Here is a 19,416-nt window from a genome sequence, read left to right as displayed (position 1 = left end):
TAGATGGAATAATGGCCTAACCCTTGTTCCGCCAAGGGCACCGGGAGAATAGCCCCTAAATTCAGGAGACGATCAAGCATCTGGTGAACTATGCATTGTTTCTTCACTGGTCTGCACGGGGAGAAGACAAACCTGTCTCTTAGGGGCCGAGCAAATTCTAAAGCGTAGCCGTGTTGTAGAATATCCAGGACCCATTGGTCTGAGGTGATTTTGACCCACTCCTCGTAGTAGAGGGACAGCTGTCCCCCTATCCTGGGGGTCGAAGAGTGGGCCAGCAATACTTCATTGGGAGGACTTGGAGGGTGCACCTTGAGAGGAGTTATCCCTGGTTGATCTTCGGCCCCGAAAGGAATGGGACCAGGCCTGCGACCTGGAGGAGGACGGCCTTTGTGAAACTGGTCTTGACTGACTAAAACGACACTGACCCCGAAAACGGGTACGAGTAGAGCTGAATGTCCTGGAGCTCAGAGGACGATCTTTGGGTAACTTGTGTACCTTATTCTCCCCCAGAGACTGGATGAGCTGGTCCAGCTCCTCGCCAAATAGTAACTTTCCTTTGAAAGGCAAGGAGCCTAGTTGAGACTTGGAAGAAGAATCCGCCGACCAGTTGCAGAGCCAGAGCAGGCATCTAGCAGAGACTGCGGAAACCATGGATCTGGCCAGTACCTGGAGTAGGTCATACAGAGCATCAGCTCCATAAGCTATTACTGCTTCTAAGCATTCTGCCTGCTGCACCTCCTCTGGAGGTAGCTCTTGGATACTGAGCAGCTGTATTACCCATCTGAGACCTGCTCTTTGTGTGAGAGAGCTACAGACCGCTGCTCTGATGCCCAAAGCTGACACCTCAAAGACTCTCTTCAAGTAGACTTCAAGTTTACGGTCCTGCATATCCCGCAACGCAGCGCCCCCAGTGACTGGAATGGTCGTTCTCTTCATAACCACAGACACCGACTCATCAACTGTGGGGACGTTAAGAAAATCCAAGGATTCTTCAGGGAGCGGATATAACCTATCCATTGCTCTGCCAACCCTCAGAGAATCTTCCGGAGCATCCTTCTCCCTGGACAACAACTGGAGGAGCATGGGATGGAAGGGAAAGGTCTTCGCTGGTGGGCGGAGGCCCACCAGGACAGGATCACCCTTTTTAGCTGACGTAGTGGACCCTGCAGCATCTTGTGGGGCCTCAATAACCAATTCGGCGAGGACATGGGGAATAAGAGGATCCAATTCATCCCTCCGAAAGAGTCGCAAGACCCGCGGATCATTCCCTTCCATTTGCACAGATGGTGTGGGGTCATCCAGGTCTGGATCGATAGTAGGATCCCGAGGAGGTGGCGAAGTAGGAGTGAGGGGATGGGCAACCACCCGGACACGGGAGGAGCCTTGCAGAACCCCTGGTGTAGGGTGCCCCTGGTGGACCCCTGCTGCTGAAGACCCCAGTGGGACTCCTGTACGACTCCTGGTCCTTGAGAGCGCGCCATGGAGTTCCCAGTTTCATCAAGCCTGATCACCTGGGGGGGGGGGGGGGGGGGAGCTGAGGCTGGGTCCTGTTGCTGCCTTGCTAAGCAAGCATTATGTAGTAACAGGATAAACTCCATAGAAAAAGGCTCAGGAGGAGCAGCAGCAGGGGGAGGAAAGGAAAATTGGTTCTTACCTGCTGATTTTCATTCTTGTAGTACCACGGATCAGTCCAGGCCGTGGGTTGAGCCTCCTGTCCAGCAGATGGAGACAGACCAAAACTGAAAGGGTATCCCATATTAGGACAGAGCCTACCCTACATCTCCCTTCAGTATAAAACATTTTCAAAGCAGATATAACTTCCCAAGGATCAAGCAGGTAACAAGAAAAAAACTGAAATTGAACAAGTGAACAACTGAAAATTCTATATGAACAAACGCTCTTGCATAAAATTTTATTTTATTTTCATCTGTGAGATGCTTCTGGTGCCTTAAGTAATAATAGAAAACTCAGGTAATCATAAACCTGTAAAGAAAATCACCTTCGAGCGGACGTAATAGACCTAGCACAGGAGGGAGTCTGGACTGATCCATGGTACTACAGGAACGAAAATTAGCAGGTAAGAACCAAATTTTCCTTTACCTGTATATACCCAGATCAGTCCAGACCGTGGGATGTACCAAAGCTTCCCTAAACAGGATGGGACCGAGACAGTCCGGCTCGAAGAACCTGCCGCCTGAAAGAACCAAAAACTGGAGCCTGCACATCAAGGCGGTAATGCTGAGCAAAAGTATGCAGGGACTTCCAAATAGCTGCCCTACATATTTCCTATGGAGAGACAGATTGACTCTCCACCCAAGAAGTGACTTGAGAACGTAAGGAATGGGCCTTTAAGCCTTCCGGAACTGATCAGCCCTTACAGATGTAAGCCGATGCAATAGCCTCCTTTAGCCAACGTGCGATAGTGGCCTTTGAAGCCTTATTACCTTTATTTGGGCCACTCCACAAGACAAACAAGTGATCAGAGACCCAGAACTCATTTGTAACCTGGAGGTAAAGCAGCAAAATCCATTTCACATCCAAGCGCCGCAGATCACCCCCAGACATGTTTGCTACATCTGTAGAAGAAAAGGTCAGAAGTTCTACTGACTGACGTGAAAAGAAGACAAGACCTTTGGCAAGAAAGAGGGTACAGTCTTGAGGGATACCCCTGAATCAGAAAAACGAAGAAACTGCTCCCTGCACGACAAAGCTTGGAACTCTGAGACCCTTCTGGCGGAACAAATGGATACCAAGAAGACTGTTTTGAGAGTCAAATCCTTAAGTGTAGCCCTCCGTAGGGGTTCAAAGGGAGCTTTGCAGAGAACCCGGAGAACTAAGTTAAGACTCCACGAGGGACAAGTAACCCGTACCAGCGGATTCAAGTGCTTGGTCCCCTTGAGGAAACGGACGACATCCGAATGAGCTGCCCTGCCAGTGAGTAACCGTCAATGTTACCTAAGAGGGAACAGAGAGGGGAGACCTGCACTCGCAAAGAACTGAAAGACAAACTCTTGGAGAGGCCGATCTGGAGAAAGAAAAGTACCTGGGAAACAAGAGCCTTACAAGCAGACACTCCCGAAGCGGCACACGCATTTTCGAAAACCTTTGAAATGTAACCCCCATATTTAAAAAAGGCTCCAGGGGCGATCCGGGTAACTATAGACCAGTGAGCCTGACTTCAGTGCCAGGAAAAAAAGTGGAAACTATTCTCAAAACCAAAATCGCAGAGCATATAGAAAGACATGATTTAATGGAACACAGTCAACATGGAGTTACCCAAGGAAAGTCTTGCCTCACAAACCTGCTTCATTTTTTTTGAAGGGGTTAATAAACATGTGGATAAAGGTGAACCGGTAGATGTAGTGTATTTGGATTTTCAGAAAGCGTTTGACAAAGTCCCTCATGAGAGGCTTTTAAGAAAACTAAAAAGTCATGGGATAGGAGGCAATGTCCTTTCGTGGATTACAAACTGGTTAAAAGAAAGGAAACAGAGAGCAGGATTAAATGGACAATTTTCTCAGTGCAAAAGGGTAAACAGTGGAGTGCCTCAGGGATCTGTACTTGGACCGGTGCTTTTCAAAAAAAAAAAAAAATATATATATATATATATGAGATCTGGAAAGGAATACGATGAGTAAGGTAATCAAATTTGCAGATGATACAAAATTATTCAGAGTACTTAAAACACAGGCGGATTGTGATACATTACAGGAGAACGTTGCAAGACTGGAAGATTGGGCATCCAAATGGCAGATGTGGACAAGTGCAAGGTGTTGCATATAGGGAAAAATAACCCTTGCTATAGTTACATGATGTTAGGTTCCATATTAAGAGCTACCACCCAGGAAAAAGATCTAGGCATTATAGTGGATAATACTTTAAAATCATCAGCTCAGTGTGCTGCAGCAGTCAAAAAAGCAAACAATGTTAGGAATTATTAGGAAGGGAATGGTTAAAACGGAAAATGTCATAATGCCTCTATATCACTCCATGGTGAGACCGCACCTTGAATACTGTGTACAATTCTGGTCACCGCATCTCAAAAAAGATATAGTTGTGATGGAGAAGGTACAGAGAAGGGTGACCAAAATGATAAAGCGGATGGAACAACTCCCCTATGAGGAAAGGCTGAAGAGGTTAGGGCTGTTCAGCTTGGCAAAGAGACGGCTGAGGGGGGATATGATAGAGGTCTTTAAGATCATGAGAGGCCTTGAAAAAGTAGATGTGAATCAGTTATTTACACTTTCGAATAATAGAAGGACTAGGGGGCAATTCCATAAAGTTAGCAAGTAGCACATTTAAGACTAATCGGAGAAAATTATTTTTCACTCAACGCACAATAAAGCTCTGGAATTTGTTGCCAGAGGATGTGGTTAGTATAGCTGGGTTCAAAGAAGGTTTGGATAAGTTCTTGGAGGAGAAGTCCATTAATGGCTATTAATCACGTTTACTTAGGGAATAGCCACTGTTATTAATTGCATCAGTAGCATGGGATCTTCTTAGTATTTGAGTAATTGCCAGGTTCTTGTGGCCTGGTTTGGCCTCTGTTGGAAACAGGATGCGGGGCTTGATGGACCCTTGGTCTGACCCAGCATGGCAATTTCTTATGTTCTTTTTTTGTATGCTAATAACAGAAGTCTAAGAAGTAAGATGGGAGAATTAGAATGTATAGCAGTGAATGATGACAGACTTAATTGGCATCTCAGAGACATGGTGGAAGGAGGATAACCAAAGGGACAGTGTTATACCGGGGTACAAATTATATCGCAATGACAGAGATGAGCACCCGGGAGGCTGTGAGGTGCTTTATATCCGGGATGGCATACAGCCCAACAGGATAAACATCCTGCATGAGACTACATGCACAATTGAATATGGGTAGAAATCCCTTGTGTCAGGAAAGACTATAGTGATAGGCGTATACTACCGTCCACCTGGTCAAGATGGTGAGACTGACAGTGAAATGCTAAAAGAAATTAGGGAAGCTAACCAAATTGGTAATGCGGTAATAATGGGAGACTTTTCAATTACCCCAATACTGACTGGGTAAATGTATCATTGGTACATGCTAAAGATATAAAGTTCCTGGATGGAATAAATGACATTTTTATGGAGCAATTGGTTCAGGAACTGACAAGAGAGGGAGCAATTTTAGATCTAATTCTCAGTGGAGCACAGGATTTGGTGAGAGAGGTAACGGTGGTGGCTTGGCAATAGTGATCATAATATGATCAAATTTGAATTAATGACCGGAAGGGGGCCAGTAAGCAAATCCACGGCTCTGGTGCTACACTTTCAAAAGGGAAATTTTGATAAAATGAGAAAAATAGAAAAAAAACTGAAATGAGCAGCTACAAAGGTAAAACTGTGCAAGAGGCGTGGTCATTATTAAAAAAATACCATCCTAGAAGCACAGTCCAGATGTACTCCACACATTAAAAAAGGTGGAAAGAAGGCAAAACAATTACCGGCATGGTTAAAAGGGGAGGTGAAAAAAGCTATTTTAGCCAAAAAATCTTCATTCAAAAATTGGAAGAAGGATCCAACAGAAGAAAATAGGATAAAGCATAAGCGTTGGCAAGTTAATGTAAGACATTGATAAGACAGGCTAAGAGAGAATTTGAAAAGAAGTTGGCTGTAGAGGCAAAAACTCACAGTAAAAACTTTTTAAAATATATCCAAAACAGAAAGCCTGTGAGGGAGTCAGTTGGACTGTTAGATGATAGAGGGATTAAAGGGGCACTTACAGAAGATAAAGCCATTGCGGAAAGATTAAATGATTTCTTTGCTTCGGTGTTTACTGAAGAGGATGTTGGGGAGGTACCTGTACTGAAGAAGGTTTTCATGGGTAATGATTCAGATGGACTGAACTAAATCACGGAGAACCTAGAAGATGTGGTAGGCCTGCTTGACAAACTGAAGAGTAGTAAATCACCTGGACCGGATGGTATACACCCCAGAGTTCTAAAGGAACTCAAAGATGAAATTTCAGACCTATCAGTAAAAATTTGTAACCTATCATTAAAATCATCCATTGTACCTGAAGACTGGAGGATAGCTAATGTAACCCCAATATTTAAAAAGGGCTCCAGGGGTGATCCGAGAAACTACAGACCGGTTAGCCTGACTTCAGTGCCAGGAAAAATAGTGGAACGTGTTCTAAACATCAAAATCACAGAACATATAGAAAGACATGGTTTAATGGAACAAAGTCAGCATGGCTTTACCCAAGGCAAGTCTTGCCTCAAAAATATGCTTCGCTTTTTTGAAGGAGTTAATAAACATGTGGATAAAGGTGAACCGGTAGATGTAGTGTATTTGGATTTTCAGAAGGCGTTTGACAAAGTTCCTCATGAGAGGCTTCTAGGAAAAGTAAAAAGTCATGGGATAGGTGGCGATGTCCTTTCGTGGATTACAAACTAGCTAAAAGACAGGAAACAGAGAGTAGGATTAAATAGACAATTTTCTCAGTGGAAGGGAGTGGGCAGTGGAGTGCCTCAGGGATCTGTATTGGGACCCTTACTTTTCAATATATTTATAAATGATCTGGAAAGAAATACGACAAGTGAGGTAATCAAATCTGCAGAGGATACAAAATTGTTCAGAGTAGTTAAATCACAAGCAGATTGTGATAAATTGCAGGAAGACCTTGTGAGACTGGAGAATTGGGCATCAAAATGGCAGATGAAATTTAATGTGGATAAGTGCAAGGTGATGCATATAGGGAAAAATAACCTATGCTATAGTTACACAATGTTGGTTCCATATTAGGTGCTACCACCCAAGAAAGATCTAGGCATTATAGTGGATAACACATTGAAATCGTCGGTTCAGTGTGCTGCACAGTCAAAAAAGCAAACAGAATGTTGGGAATTATTAGAAAGGGAATGGGGAATAAAATGGAAAATGTCATGTCTCTGTATCGCTCTATGGTGAGACCGCACCTTGAATACTATGTACAATTCTGGTCGCCTCATCTCAAAAAAGATATAATTGCAATGGAGAAGGTACAGAGAAGGGTGACCAAAATGATAAGGGGAATGGAACAGCTGCCCTATGAGGAAAGATTAAAGAGGTTAGGACTTTTCAGCTTGGAGAAGAGACGGCTGAGGGGGGATATGATAGAGGTGTTTAAAATCATGAGAGGTCTAGAACGGGTAGATGTGAATCAGTTATTTATGTTTTCAGATAATAGAAAGACTAGGGGGCACTCCATGAAGTTAGCATGTGGCACATTTAAAAGTAATCGGAGAAAGTTCTTTTTCACTCAATGCACAATAAAGCTCTGGAATTTGTTGCCAGAGGATGTGGTTAGTGTGGTTAGTGTACCTGGGTTCAAAAAAGGATTGGATAAGTTCTTGGAGGAGAAGTCCATTACCTGCTTTTAAGTTGACTTAGAAAATAGCCACTGCTATTACTAGCAACGGTAACATGGAATAGACTTAGTTTTTGTGTACTTGCCAGGTTCTTATGGCCTGGATTGGCCACTGTTGGAAACAGGATGCTGGGCTTGATGGACCCTTGGTCTGACCCAATATGGCATGTTAGGTTCTTATGTTCCATACCCGGACATAAGCAAGAGTGGTAGCTGGCTTTCTGGCCTGTAACAAAGTGGATATAACTTCTTCCTTATATCCCTTCTTTCTCAATCTCCGCCCTTCAAAAGCCAAGCCACTAGACAGAAGCGATCCGCCTGATCGAAAAATACGGGACCCTGCTGAAGAAGGTGGGGGAGATGCCCAAGGCGGAGAGGGCAGTCCGTGGCTAGATTCACGAGATCCGTGAACCAAGGTCTGTGGGGCCATTCCAGAGTCACTAGAATGACAGGACTCCGATGGAGCTCGATTCTTCTGAGCACTTTGCCCACCAACGGCCAAGGAGGAAACATGTACAGAAGAACATCGTGAGGCCAGGGCAAGACCAACGCATCCACGCCTTCCGCGCAATGTTCCTGTCTGCGGCTGAAGAACCGGGGGGCTTTCGCATTGTTCATGGTGGCCATCAAATCCAAGTGTGGGGGACCCCACCTGCGTATGATCAGATTCATCGCTGCGTCTGACAACTCCCACTTGCCAGGGTCTAACCGCTGGCGACTGAGGAAATTGGCCTGAATGTTCTCCTTCCCCGCAATATGGGATGCAGCTAATCGCTCTAGGTGATGTTCTGCCCAGGTGAAGAGTTTGCTGGCTTCCAGAGCCACCAGGGGACTCCTGGTACCTTCCCGTCAATTGATGTAGGCTACCGTTGTGGAGTTGTCCGAGAGGACCCGCACCGCCTTGTGATGGAGTAAGGAAAGGAAGGCTTTGAGGGCCAGGCGTTCCACTCGAGCTTCCAATCAATTGATGTGCCAGCAAGACTGGACCGGGGACCAGTACCCCTGAGTAGGCTGGGTTTGGCACACTGCTCCACAGCCGGAGAGACTGGCATCCGTTGTGACAACCATCCACTGCAGTGTTTGAAGGGACACCCCCTTCTGAAGATGGGGAGGTGAGAGCCACCACTGCAGTTCGACGACTGTAGACTCGGAGAGAGCGGGAGGGGCGTCCGAAACTGTTCCGATACCGGCTTTAACGGGATAGCAATGCTTTCTGTAACAGACACATATGCGCAAACGCCCAAGGAACCAGATTGACAGTGGAAGCCATGGACCCCAAAACCTGAAGATAGTCCCAGGCTATTGGCAGAATAAGGGAGAGAAAGTTGCACACTTGGTCCCTGAGTTTGGGTGATCGCGCCTCTGGAAGAAACACCTTGCCGACTCGAGTGTCGAATCGCGCCCCCAGAAATTCCAATGTCTGGGATGGCTGAAATTTGCTCTTGGGAAAGTTGATGACTCACCCCAGAGAGGTCAGACAAGACAGGACCTTGCTGACCGCCAGCTTGCAGAGAGACTCCGATTTGGCTCGAATGAGCCAATCGTCTAGATAAGAGTGGACCAGCACTCCGTCTCGATGAAGAGAGGCCGCCACTTCCACCATGGCCTTGGTGAAAGTGCATAGCGCCATGGTGAGACCAAATGGAAGCGTCAAAACTGAAAATGCTGACCCAGGATCTCGAACCGGAGATACCGCTGATGGTCGCGGCGAATCGGAATGTGTAAGTAGGCCTCCATCATATCGAGCGAAGCCAGGAATTCTCTGGAGCGAACCGCCGCTATTCACCGCCCTTAGGGTTTCCATCTGAAAATGGGGAACCTTGAGAGCACGGGTGACTCGCTTGAGATCCAAAATTGGACAAAAGGAACCTTCCTTTTTGGGAACGAAGTAGATGAAACATTGGCCGGTCCCTTGTTTCTCCACTGGGACTGGGATTATGGCACCCAGTTCCAGCAGCCTGCTCAGGGTCTGGTTGACCGCAGGCCTCTTTTGACTTCCGCAGGGAGAAATTAGGTGAAGATCAGGTAGGTATCCAGCAAATTCATAAGAACATGCCATACTGGGTCACACCAAGGGTCCATCAAGCCCAGCATCCTGTTTCCAACAGCGGCCCATCCAGGCCATTAGAATCTGGCAAGTACCCAAAAACTTAGTCTATTTCATGTTGCCATCGCTAGTAATAGCAATGTCATAATGCTTCTGTATCGCTCCATGGTGAGACCCCACCTTGAATACTGTGTACAATTCTGGTCGCCACATCTCAAAAAAGATATAATTGTGATGGAGAAGGTACCGATAAGGGCGACCAAAATGATAAGGGGAATGGAACAGCTCCCCTATGAGGAAAGACTAAAGAGGTTAGGACTTTTCAGCTTGGAGAAGAGACGGCTGAGGGGGGATATGATAGAGGTGTTTAAAATCATGAGGTCTAGAACAGGTAGATGTGAATCGGTTATTTAGTCTTTCAGATAATAGACATCCTTCAGAGCTGTAGCCCCCACCACTGCGATGATGGAGTGCTTGGTAACCGCAGAGACAGAGGAGTCCACTTTGGGCATCTTGAGCATATTCAAATAGTCCTTGGGGAGAGGACAGAGCTTGTCCATAGCCCTACCCACTTGGAGTCCCGCCTCCAGGGACTCCCATTTCCAAAGAAGCATCAGTTTGTGCATAGGATGAAATAGGAAAGTACATGGAAGAGCCCTAAGTCCCGCCAGGACCGGGTCCATGTTGGCAGGCATTGCGGCCGTAACCGTATCCGCAGGGGGCACCTCAATTCCCAGTTCCTGCAATATAAAGGGAAAGAGCGGTTCCAGTTCCTCCTTTTGAAATAAACTGAGAACCTGTGGATCGTCCCCCTCAAGGTGGGGGGGGGGGGGGGGAGTAGGAAGCAGAGGATCAGCATCCGGATCCGTAGTAGGGACCCGACGGCGGCTGGGGGGGACCCTAACAGATCCCTGTCCCTCCAGCGCCTTTGGAGGTTGCAGAGGAGAAACTCGCGGGTTCTTAGGAGGAGGGGGGTCCAGGGAGAAGTCCACTTCCTCCTGTAGGCTAGATAGGATTTGTGCATAAGAAGCACAAACTCTGTGGAAAAATGCAACTTGGACTTCCCGGGGGTGGGGGAGGAAAAAGTCAGGCACCCCCCTCCGGGGAATGAGGGGGGCTCAAATCCGGTGGGGAAACTAAGGAATCGGGCTCATCTTCCTCTGGCAGCTCCGATTCTGCATTAGAGCCTGCTTCTAAAATGGCCACCGTTCCCGCGGTTTTTCGTGCCAGGAACGGCGTGGCCACACGGCGGGTAGCTCGCCCCCAAGTTGCTGTAGTCAAAGGTACCGAGGAGGGATCCTCCCCACCCGGAACAGAGGCCGCCGCGGGACAGCCACGTGGCAGGCTGTCCGCAGGCCTTACAGGCGCTAGGACGTGGCGTCAGCGCGAGAGAAAAAAAATCGCTGTAAAACAAAAAACAGCTGAGCTGTGCAGGGCTGAAGCCGGTCAGCGGAGGCAGCAACTGAACTCTGCACACTGCTGGAGCTGTCCACAGTACTTAAGATGCTTACTAAATTATAGCGCAGAGAAAAACCGGCTATGCCTCTTTTTTTTTTTTCCAGCTCAGCAAGTTCAGGGGAATCTCTCTCCCTCACAGGCCAAAAGGCACTTTCCCAACAGTGGACAGCTAGCCAAGGGGGAGCGACTGGACCACCAGTATCACCCCTAATGGTCACCGGGAACGAGGAGCCTAGGCTGAAAAAGTAGGGAGCAAGCCCCCGCTAGGCTCCCAGCAGAGCCGAGTAACAGAACTGTCTCTCTGAAAGAAAGGAGAAATCTTTCAAAGTTTTTTTTTTGGTTTTTTTTTTTTAAATATAAAAATTAAATACTTGCTTTATCCAGACCAGAAATAGAGAAGATCCCCACAGGGAAAAACTAAGGTAAGAAGAAGAAGGGGAACCGTAGGTTCATCTGCCTGCATCTGCTGGAGACAGATGACTACTGAAGGGATGTAGGGTAGGCTCTGTACTGATATGGGATACCCTTACAGTTTTGGTCTGTCTCCATCTGCTGGACAGGAGGCTCAACCCACGGTCTGGACTGATCTGGGTACATACAAGGAATGGCAGAAAATTGCCCAGAGGGTAAATCTGCATCGGGGAGAATAGCAGGAGTAAGAATCGGCGGTGAGGGGGAAGAACCGAAATCTGCAGCCGAATCTGGATGCATCGGAGCAGGCAATTCAGAATCCAAAATGGCCACCGTTCCCGCGTTAGACTGGAACGGGGCCGACCTCCCCGAGGGCATGCGCACTCCAGCGCACGAAGCAGAATTCCCCGCTGGCCTCGAGGGACCCTCCCCACTGGGGAGGCACCTCGCACATGGGCCGTCCCGGGAGAGCCGAGATCTGGGATCTCCACAGGAGCAACATCGTGTCGGACGCGGCATCAGGGAGAAAACAGAGCCGGCACAGAAATCACTCCCCAGAGGCTGTCGGCAGCAAAACTTTGCTTGCAAGGTAAAACAATGACCACGCTATTAAAAAGTAGATACAAACAGAGGAATGGCGCCTTTCTGTGAAAACTGCCCTGAGGAAAACAGCGTCTCAGGGCAGCCGGTCATTGTAAGGGGGGGGAGGGGGGGGAAGAGGTTGGACCACCAACTTGCACCCCTATCAGACAGCAGTTAGTTAAGAGGACTCCTGTGAGAAAGAAATGACACAGAATTTACCCCACAAGTGAACAAACAGATAAAATTATGAATTCTGCCACTACCAAAAATTCTGTCTGCAAGTTTCATGAAAACTGAAGGCAAAGATCTTTCACTGATCCTATTTTTTTTTCTTTTTTTTTTAAATTGATCCATCCAAAGAAAGAAGATAGTAGAAAATTCTATCAAAGATTACTGGGGAACCACAGGTGCTACCTTCATCTGCTGGAGTCAGAGAAATACTGAAGGGATGCAGAGGGCGCTCCAACCTATTAGGGGCCGTCCTTACAGTTTTTGCTCTGACTCCATCTGCTGGAAGGGGGAAATAACCCACTGTCTGGACTGATCCAGGTACGTACAGGGAATAAGAGATGTCACCTTGCAATGACTGCAGAAAAGGTGAAAGCAGTCACGAGTATATAAATTGAACTCCACCCCTTTCCGTCCCTATTTTATCTAGCTCCGCCCTTCTCAGTATGGAAATTGAACTCTGCCCCACTCTCCCTCTGTAATATCTAATCCATAGTCTACTATCATTTACAGAAATTGAGCTGTGCCCCTCTCTCTGAATTGTCCAATCCCCTCTCTACCACCATATAGTAACACTCAAGTGCTGCCTGCACTCTCTACTACCACATCTCAGTTATGTACATCATATACTTTACATTATTTTCCCATCCTTGGATAAGTTTTTACTACTAGTAGAGGTATACTTCCATTTGTGAGATACCCGTTATAAGACAGGCTTGGCAGCTCCTCACATTTTCTACCTGCTGGGTTTCTTAACAGAAAAAGCAAGCACCTTAAGATCGTAGCCGACAGCAAGCACCTGGAACATCTCACCTCTGCAAGATCAGGGGTGGATTGGGCTGCCTGTTGCCAGGATAGTGGACGTGGATAGTGTGTCCCGTGTTAGCCGTCAGCTGCCGCAATGTCCTCTGGCTGCGCCCGATACCCTGTGCCAAGCGTGTGGTGGAGGAGCCACTACCCAGGGTCAAGGAGCTGTGATCCGCATGCCGTACCATCAATGGGTGGGTGGCAGGGATGTTACCTGGTGATGGAGGTATATCAGCTGGAAGCAGAGAGAAGGGTCACATGTTACACAAACCTGGACAATAAGGTGAAATTTACACTTACCTGATTTCCTTTCTTCAAGTCCATTTATATCAGTACAGTTGCATGCGTTATGCTCTCCAACCAGCAGATGGAGATAAGAAAAGGCTCACTCACATCATCTCTTACAGGATCCTGTGCTGCACTGAGCCTGCCATTATTCTATATAACAAGATAAGAAGTCATAAAATTCATAAAAAATGTCCAATGCTTCCAATCAAAAGGCTTCCAGGAACCAACCAACCCCCAGACACAAAACTCATTCACTAGCAAGAAACAGAATAAAATCATGAATTTTGCTCAGTTCTTTTCCTTTGAATACTAAACCATACCACATGACAAACTGTGTTAAATAGGGACAGTTCTGGACTGGTCTGGGTGGCCTCAAGGAAAGGAAATTATCAAGTAAATGTAAATTTCAATTTCCTTACCATCCAGCTAGACCAGTCCAAATGCATGAGATGTACCCAAGCTACACCCCACTCGGACCGATATTGTCACACTTGCTCTCACTATAGATGAACTGAAAGTTGCTCCCTCCTTGGCTTGGATATCAAGCTTAAAATGACTCAAAAAGGAATACAAAGACAACCACATTGCTGCCTGGCAGATGTATGACGATCCCAAGTGGAGCTAAGCTTATGATGTTGATTGCGCCCCAGTAAAATGAGCTTTCAAGACCCTAAGCATAGGATAACCCTTGTCCACATAAGCTGCTCCTATCCTCTCCTTAATCCACCTGGCTGTTGAAGATTTTGAAGCCGCCTTCCCTTTCTGAGAACCACTGAAGAGAACAAAAATGGAGAAATTACTTACCTGATAATTTTGTTTTCCTTAGTGTACACAGATGGACTCAAGACCAATGGGTTATGTGCTCCCTTGCTAGCAGATGGAGACAGAATCAGGTTTCAAAGCTGACGTCACCATAGATATCTACCTGTAGTGACCTCAGCCATTCAGTATTCTCTTCAAAAGCCATTGTGGACTCGGTATTGAGAAACTCAATTAAGACTTGATTAAAACTTGATTAAAAAACTTGAAGGCCAGAGACACTCAGACATAAATGCTGAATCCCGGCCAACTCTGAGAAACCCTGATCCAGGGATAGGGAAAAGGCTTACCCCATAGTTCCTTGGGGACAAGGTTCATGTGCGCTCCCCCCCTTGGCACTATTCGTGGGCAGCAGAGAGTGAGGTGCTGAGTCCATCTGTCTACACTAAGGAAAATGATATTATCAGATAAGTAATTTCTCCATTTCCTACCGTATAGTCAGATGGACTCAGGACCAATGGGATGTACAAAAGCTACTCCCAGATGGAGCGGGAAGCTGCCTGTGGTCCAGTTAATACTGCCCTCACATAGGCTGCGTCCTCCCGAGCTTGGACATCCAAGCAGTAGAACCTGGAGAAGGTGTGCAAGGAAGACCACATCGCTGCTCAGCAAATGTTGCTGGGAGATAGTAGCTTAGCTTCCGTCCAGAATACTGCCTGGGCCCTAGTGGAGTGAGTTTTCACCTGAAGTGGTAGAGGCTTCCCTGGCTTTACGTAGGCTCCTGTGATCACTTCCTTGATCCAGTGGGCTATGGCAGCTTGCGATGCTGCTTTGCCTTGTTTCTTTCCACCGTGAAGAACAAATAGGCGGTCCATCTTATGCACCGGTTCTGTACATTCTAGGTAACATACCAACAGCCTGCCAACGATTAAATGGAGTAGAGGGCGGTAGTCTTCCGATTCCTTGCATCTATTTAGGGACGGTAAGGAAATGGACTGGTTGAGGTGGAACTCCGAGACTACCTTAGGTAAAAAGGAAGAGACGGTGCAAAGCTGTAACGTTCCTGGAGTCAGCTGGAAGAACGGCTCCCGACATGACAGAGATGCGACGAGTGGAGCATATCACCACCAAAAATACCGTCTTCAGCGTCAGTAGGCGTAGGGACAGAGCTCACAGAGGCCGGAACCAAGGTCCTGCCAGGAAGTCCAATACAAGGTTGAGGTCCCATAGTGGGACAGGCCACCTTAAGGGCAGTCAGAGGTATTTAACCCCTTTCAGGAAACTGAGAGATACTGAATGGCTGAGGTCACTGTAGGGGTATATCTAAGGTTACGTCAGCTTTGAAACCTGACTCCGTCTCCATCTGCTAGCAGGGGAGCACATAACCCATTTGTCCTCAGTCCATCTGGCTACATGCTAGGAAATATCTGGTTTCCTGAAATCATTGGTAATTTTCAAGTAACGCTGCAAAATCCTTCTGACATCCAAACAATGCAAGACATTCTTCACCTTGGTGTTCAACTAATCAACCATTTGAGCTCCTTCAATGACCAGGTTCTTTCGGCTACCTGATTCTTACAATGAGTTCTTCAACCTAGATTTGTGTTGGTTGTTACTATAACCCACAAGGGAAGCTCCAAATCCACTCCAGTCTCTTAGATTCTCAGGTATCAGCAACTACTGCAAACTGAGCCTTGCCTGCTCAGTTAACACTAGCCTTGTGGTTTAAACCTGAGATTGCAGAGAACAGCTTGACAACAGCACCTTCTGCAATGGCCTATGAGACTTCCCCCAAGGAACAAAGTCTATTGCTGCCACTGAACCAAGAACTTGGAGATAATTCCAGGCAGTTGGTCTGCACATTCCCAGAAATATTCTCACTTGACCCTGCAGCTTGCAAATCCTCTCTGTCAGATGAACATGCTTGATCTTCATATAGAATAATGCACCCAGAAACTCCAGGGTCAGAGGGAACTAGACTGCTCTTTTGAAAATTGACTACTCAACCCAGATCCTGAAGAAAGTGCACCACCCTGGACATAGTGTACTCCTGGGGGGATTCTGCACAAAAAAATTAAAAATTCTGTGCACAAAAACTGAAACTTCTGCAAAATTTATATTGGTCAAAATAACACAATTTACATGACAGTCTAAGTAATTACATTTTAAATTATTACAGAAAAAAGTTATTAAAGTTGCAGAATTTTAAATATTTTGAGCAGAATTTCCCTAGAAATTCACTAAGAGTGTCCCTTCCACATACACACATCCTCATACAGACTCCCTCACTCTCTCGCACACACATCCCCTCATATAGGGCCCACTCTCTTGCATACACACCCATACAAGCTCCCTTTCTCTTTCACACATACATCCTAACACAGGCTACACCTATGTCTCTCTCTCACGCAGCCCTTCACACAAGCTGTCTCACACATACACAATCCCTTCACACAGGCTAGCACCCTCATATAGGGCCCATATACACATGTATATGGGCCCTATATATATATATATATACATATATATACACACGTTCCCTTTTTCATTCACACGAGCTCCCAATCTCTCACACATATACACACTCCTTCACAATCTCCTCATATAGGCTCCCTCTCTCAAACCCACACTCAAGCATCCCCCCACTCACCCTCTCATACCTCCCATGCTCTCTCTCACACCCTCCTGCTCTGTCACCCTCCCCTCATATAGGCTCCCTCTCTGAAACCCACACTCAAGCATCCCCCCACTCCCCCTCTTACCAACCAAGCTGTCTCTCACCATCCCCCATACCCTCTCTCCTCTCTCACACACATTCTCTCTCACAGGCATTCCCATTCCCTCATATAGGCTCCCTCTCTCTGAAACTCACACTCAAGCATCCCCCCACCACACTCTCTTACCTCCCGTGCTCTCTCTCACACCCTCCTGCTTTCTCTCACCCTCCCCACCCCTCCCTTAACAACCATGCTCTCTGTCACCCTCCCCTTTCTCACACACACATTCTCTCACCGGCAAACCCCCCCCCCCCCCCCATGCTCTCTCTCACACCCTCCTGTTCTCTCTCACCCTCCCCTCCCCGACACATTCTCTCTCACCAGCATGCCTTGGACGTGCTCTGTTCGTGGCGAAGATGAAGGCCTGGTGCGCCGAAAAGGGAAGGCCCCCGTGTGCCGCGAACGGCACGCCGGGCCTTCATCTTCGCCGCGAACAGAGCGCGGCACACGGGGGCCTTCCCTTTTCGCCACGAACAGCGCACTGGGCCTTCATCTTCGCCATGAATTTTTATTTTTTATTTAAAAACTTTTCTATACCGTTGCTAAGTTAAATACCGTCGCAACGGTTTACATGTAGGCACATATTTAATGTAGGTAAAAGTGTACTATAGTACATTCTAACAGGTGCCGTCAAAGGTTCGGTTACAATATATCATTAGACATAGTCATTTAGCGAAGTAGTTCATGACCAATTGTACCAAGGTACTTACACCGGTACTTTTATTACACATAGTATTATAGTTATGGTTTATTGTGGTGTAGAGTTCATCGACTAATCTACTGTATAGTCCTAAGGACTGTATGTCGGTGCCTTTCTGTCTTTTCCTGAAATATTTCTCTCTATGCCTGAATCCTTTGTTCCTATCATTTGATCAAAAGGCCTGAAAATGACTATATGGTCTAGAGTATTGAGAACCTGAAGACTTATCTTTTCTTCTTCAGATCCCTTAGAGAACCGCTTTGAAATTGTTTTCCAGCAATCAAGGTGCCTTAGATTTCCCAAGGACTTCACAAACTTCTCCAACTCACCACCAAATAGCCAGCCTCCATTAAATGGGAATTTCACTAGCTGAATCTTTGAAAAACAATCCAGACCAGATGCACAACCAAAAAAACGCTGCACAGAGAAGCCATATTCTGAGCATAGTCCAAACTAGATCAAAGCAGCATCAGCCAGGATGCATTTGAGCTGCCTCTTCCAGCACAGAACCACCAGCATCTTCCAACCGTCTCAACAGCCTGCCTCAAAGCTGCCTCAATTCACCTATCTGGAGTATCCTTTAGTGATGTACCATCCTCTCCTGGAATTGTAATTCTCCTTGTCACACCAAAAATGAATGCTATCCACCTTGGGCAACTTCAACCACTTTCCTGTTTGTTAAGAGGATAAAGACAAGACATACTCTACCTCCCTTAAAATTGACATCCAGAGTCTCACTCCCTGAAATGCCTTCCTTAGAGCTGGGAAGGGGAAAACACTTCCCTAAACCTGCCATAATAGGATCCTCTTCAGAATCTGTCCCCTTTCCTCTTTTCACCTCAGAAATATTGAATATCTTTAAGGACTAAGAAATTAGCAAGATTAATTCATCTTTATGAAAAAGATAGACAACTGGACAATCACTTCTACTCATGAGGAAACTTCCCCCTCCACCAATTCTCCTTCACTTGCACTTTCTTAGCCTCTTCCAAGGCTGCTAAGGAAATGTCTGATACAGAGGATACCATCTCCTAAAAATTCTCCCTCTTATCCTTCCTGGCCCACTTGGTACTAGGAAGAGGAAGCACAATACTTGGTGCTTGCAGCGCAGATGTCCCTTGGGCAGCTGTCTGCCCAAGACAAAGCCTGATGCAGACAGTGCAAAAAACTCAATGGATAGAAGACCAGGCACCTACAGACGAGTCCAATCCAGGCAATCTCGCAGCTGGTGCTGCCCCTTGTCATCGATCCTGAAGTCCCAGGAATCGGAATCAGAACTCTCAGTACTGCTCCAAACCTTTATATCTCTCCCCCCCCCCCCCCAACTGTCATTCAAGATGATTACCATTCCAACCACAGCAGAGGTCCCACTGGCAGGAACAAACAAGCCAGACTCCCCAAAAGTAGTACCATCTGTGAGAACCTCACTTTCCCTCTCCTCCTGGTACTCCTTGCATAATTCCCTCCCTCCCCAGCAGAAATTTGCACACTGCACAAGCAGAAAACATGTTTTTTTTTCTCCTCTTCTGTTCAACCATAATTCACTCACATACAGACAGGCCCCTGAATAAAAGATCCAAAAAAAAGTATCTAGGGGAGACAAGAGCAGAGAGAATTTAAGTCCTGTGCAGAGATACCATTTCCTAATGAGTCGCTTACTTGCTTTTTTTTTTTTTTTTTTTAAGCTAGGCTTTATTGAACAACCTCCAAAAGAAGCATAAATCAACCAAAGAGGAAGAGCACGCAAAAGAAAGAGAAAGAAGGGGATTGTTTTGTGGAAAAGAAGGCGAGGGTTCTCACAGCACCACCACCACGACCTAGTCCCAAACAAGCTCCCTGGGTTGTCAGGCACAGTTCTGCTGGGTGGGATAATCAACAGACTTTTGTTCAAGAGGAATTTAACCAGGGGAAGGAGTCCAAAGACCAGGAGCTGTCTAATCCCATTTTTCCTCTTCACCTGACTTGAAACACCAGGTCTCAGACA

General features: G+C 46.6%; 1 protein-coding gene across 9 annotated transcripts in view; it reads right to left on the bottom strand.

Moving 5' to 3' along the window:
* The window catches only part of HUWE1 (HECT, UBA and WWE domain containing E3 ubiquitin protein ligase 1), a 907,188-nt gene that overhangs the window by 257,578 nt on the left and 630,194 nt on the right, over window positions 1-19,416 (bottom strand). For all 9 annotated transcript variants that reach the window (XM_029607938.1, XM_029607967.1, XM_029607972.1 and 6 more), the window contains one exon: window positions 12,915-13,143. In XM_029607938.1, the coding sequence (XP_029463798.1) occupies window positions 12,915-13,143 (229 nt within the window). The remainder of the gene's footprint in view (window positions 1-12,914; window positions 13,144-19,416) is intronic.

Source organism: Rhinatrema bivittatum, chromosome 1, assembly GCF_901001135.1.
Source record: "Rhinatrema bivittatum chromosome 1, aRhiBiv1.1, whole genome shotgun sequence".
Lineage (NCBI taxonomy): Eukaryota > Metazoa > Chordata > Amphibia > Gymnophiona > Rhinatrematidae > Rhinatrema > Rhinatrema bivittatum.
The sequence above is the reverse complement of the archived record's forward strand: the minus strand, read 5'-3'. Positions and strand labels throughout refer to the sequence as shown.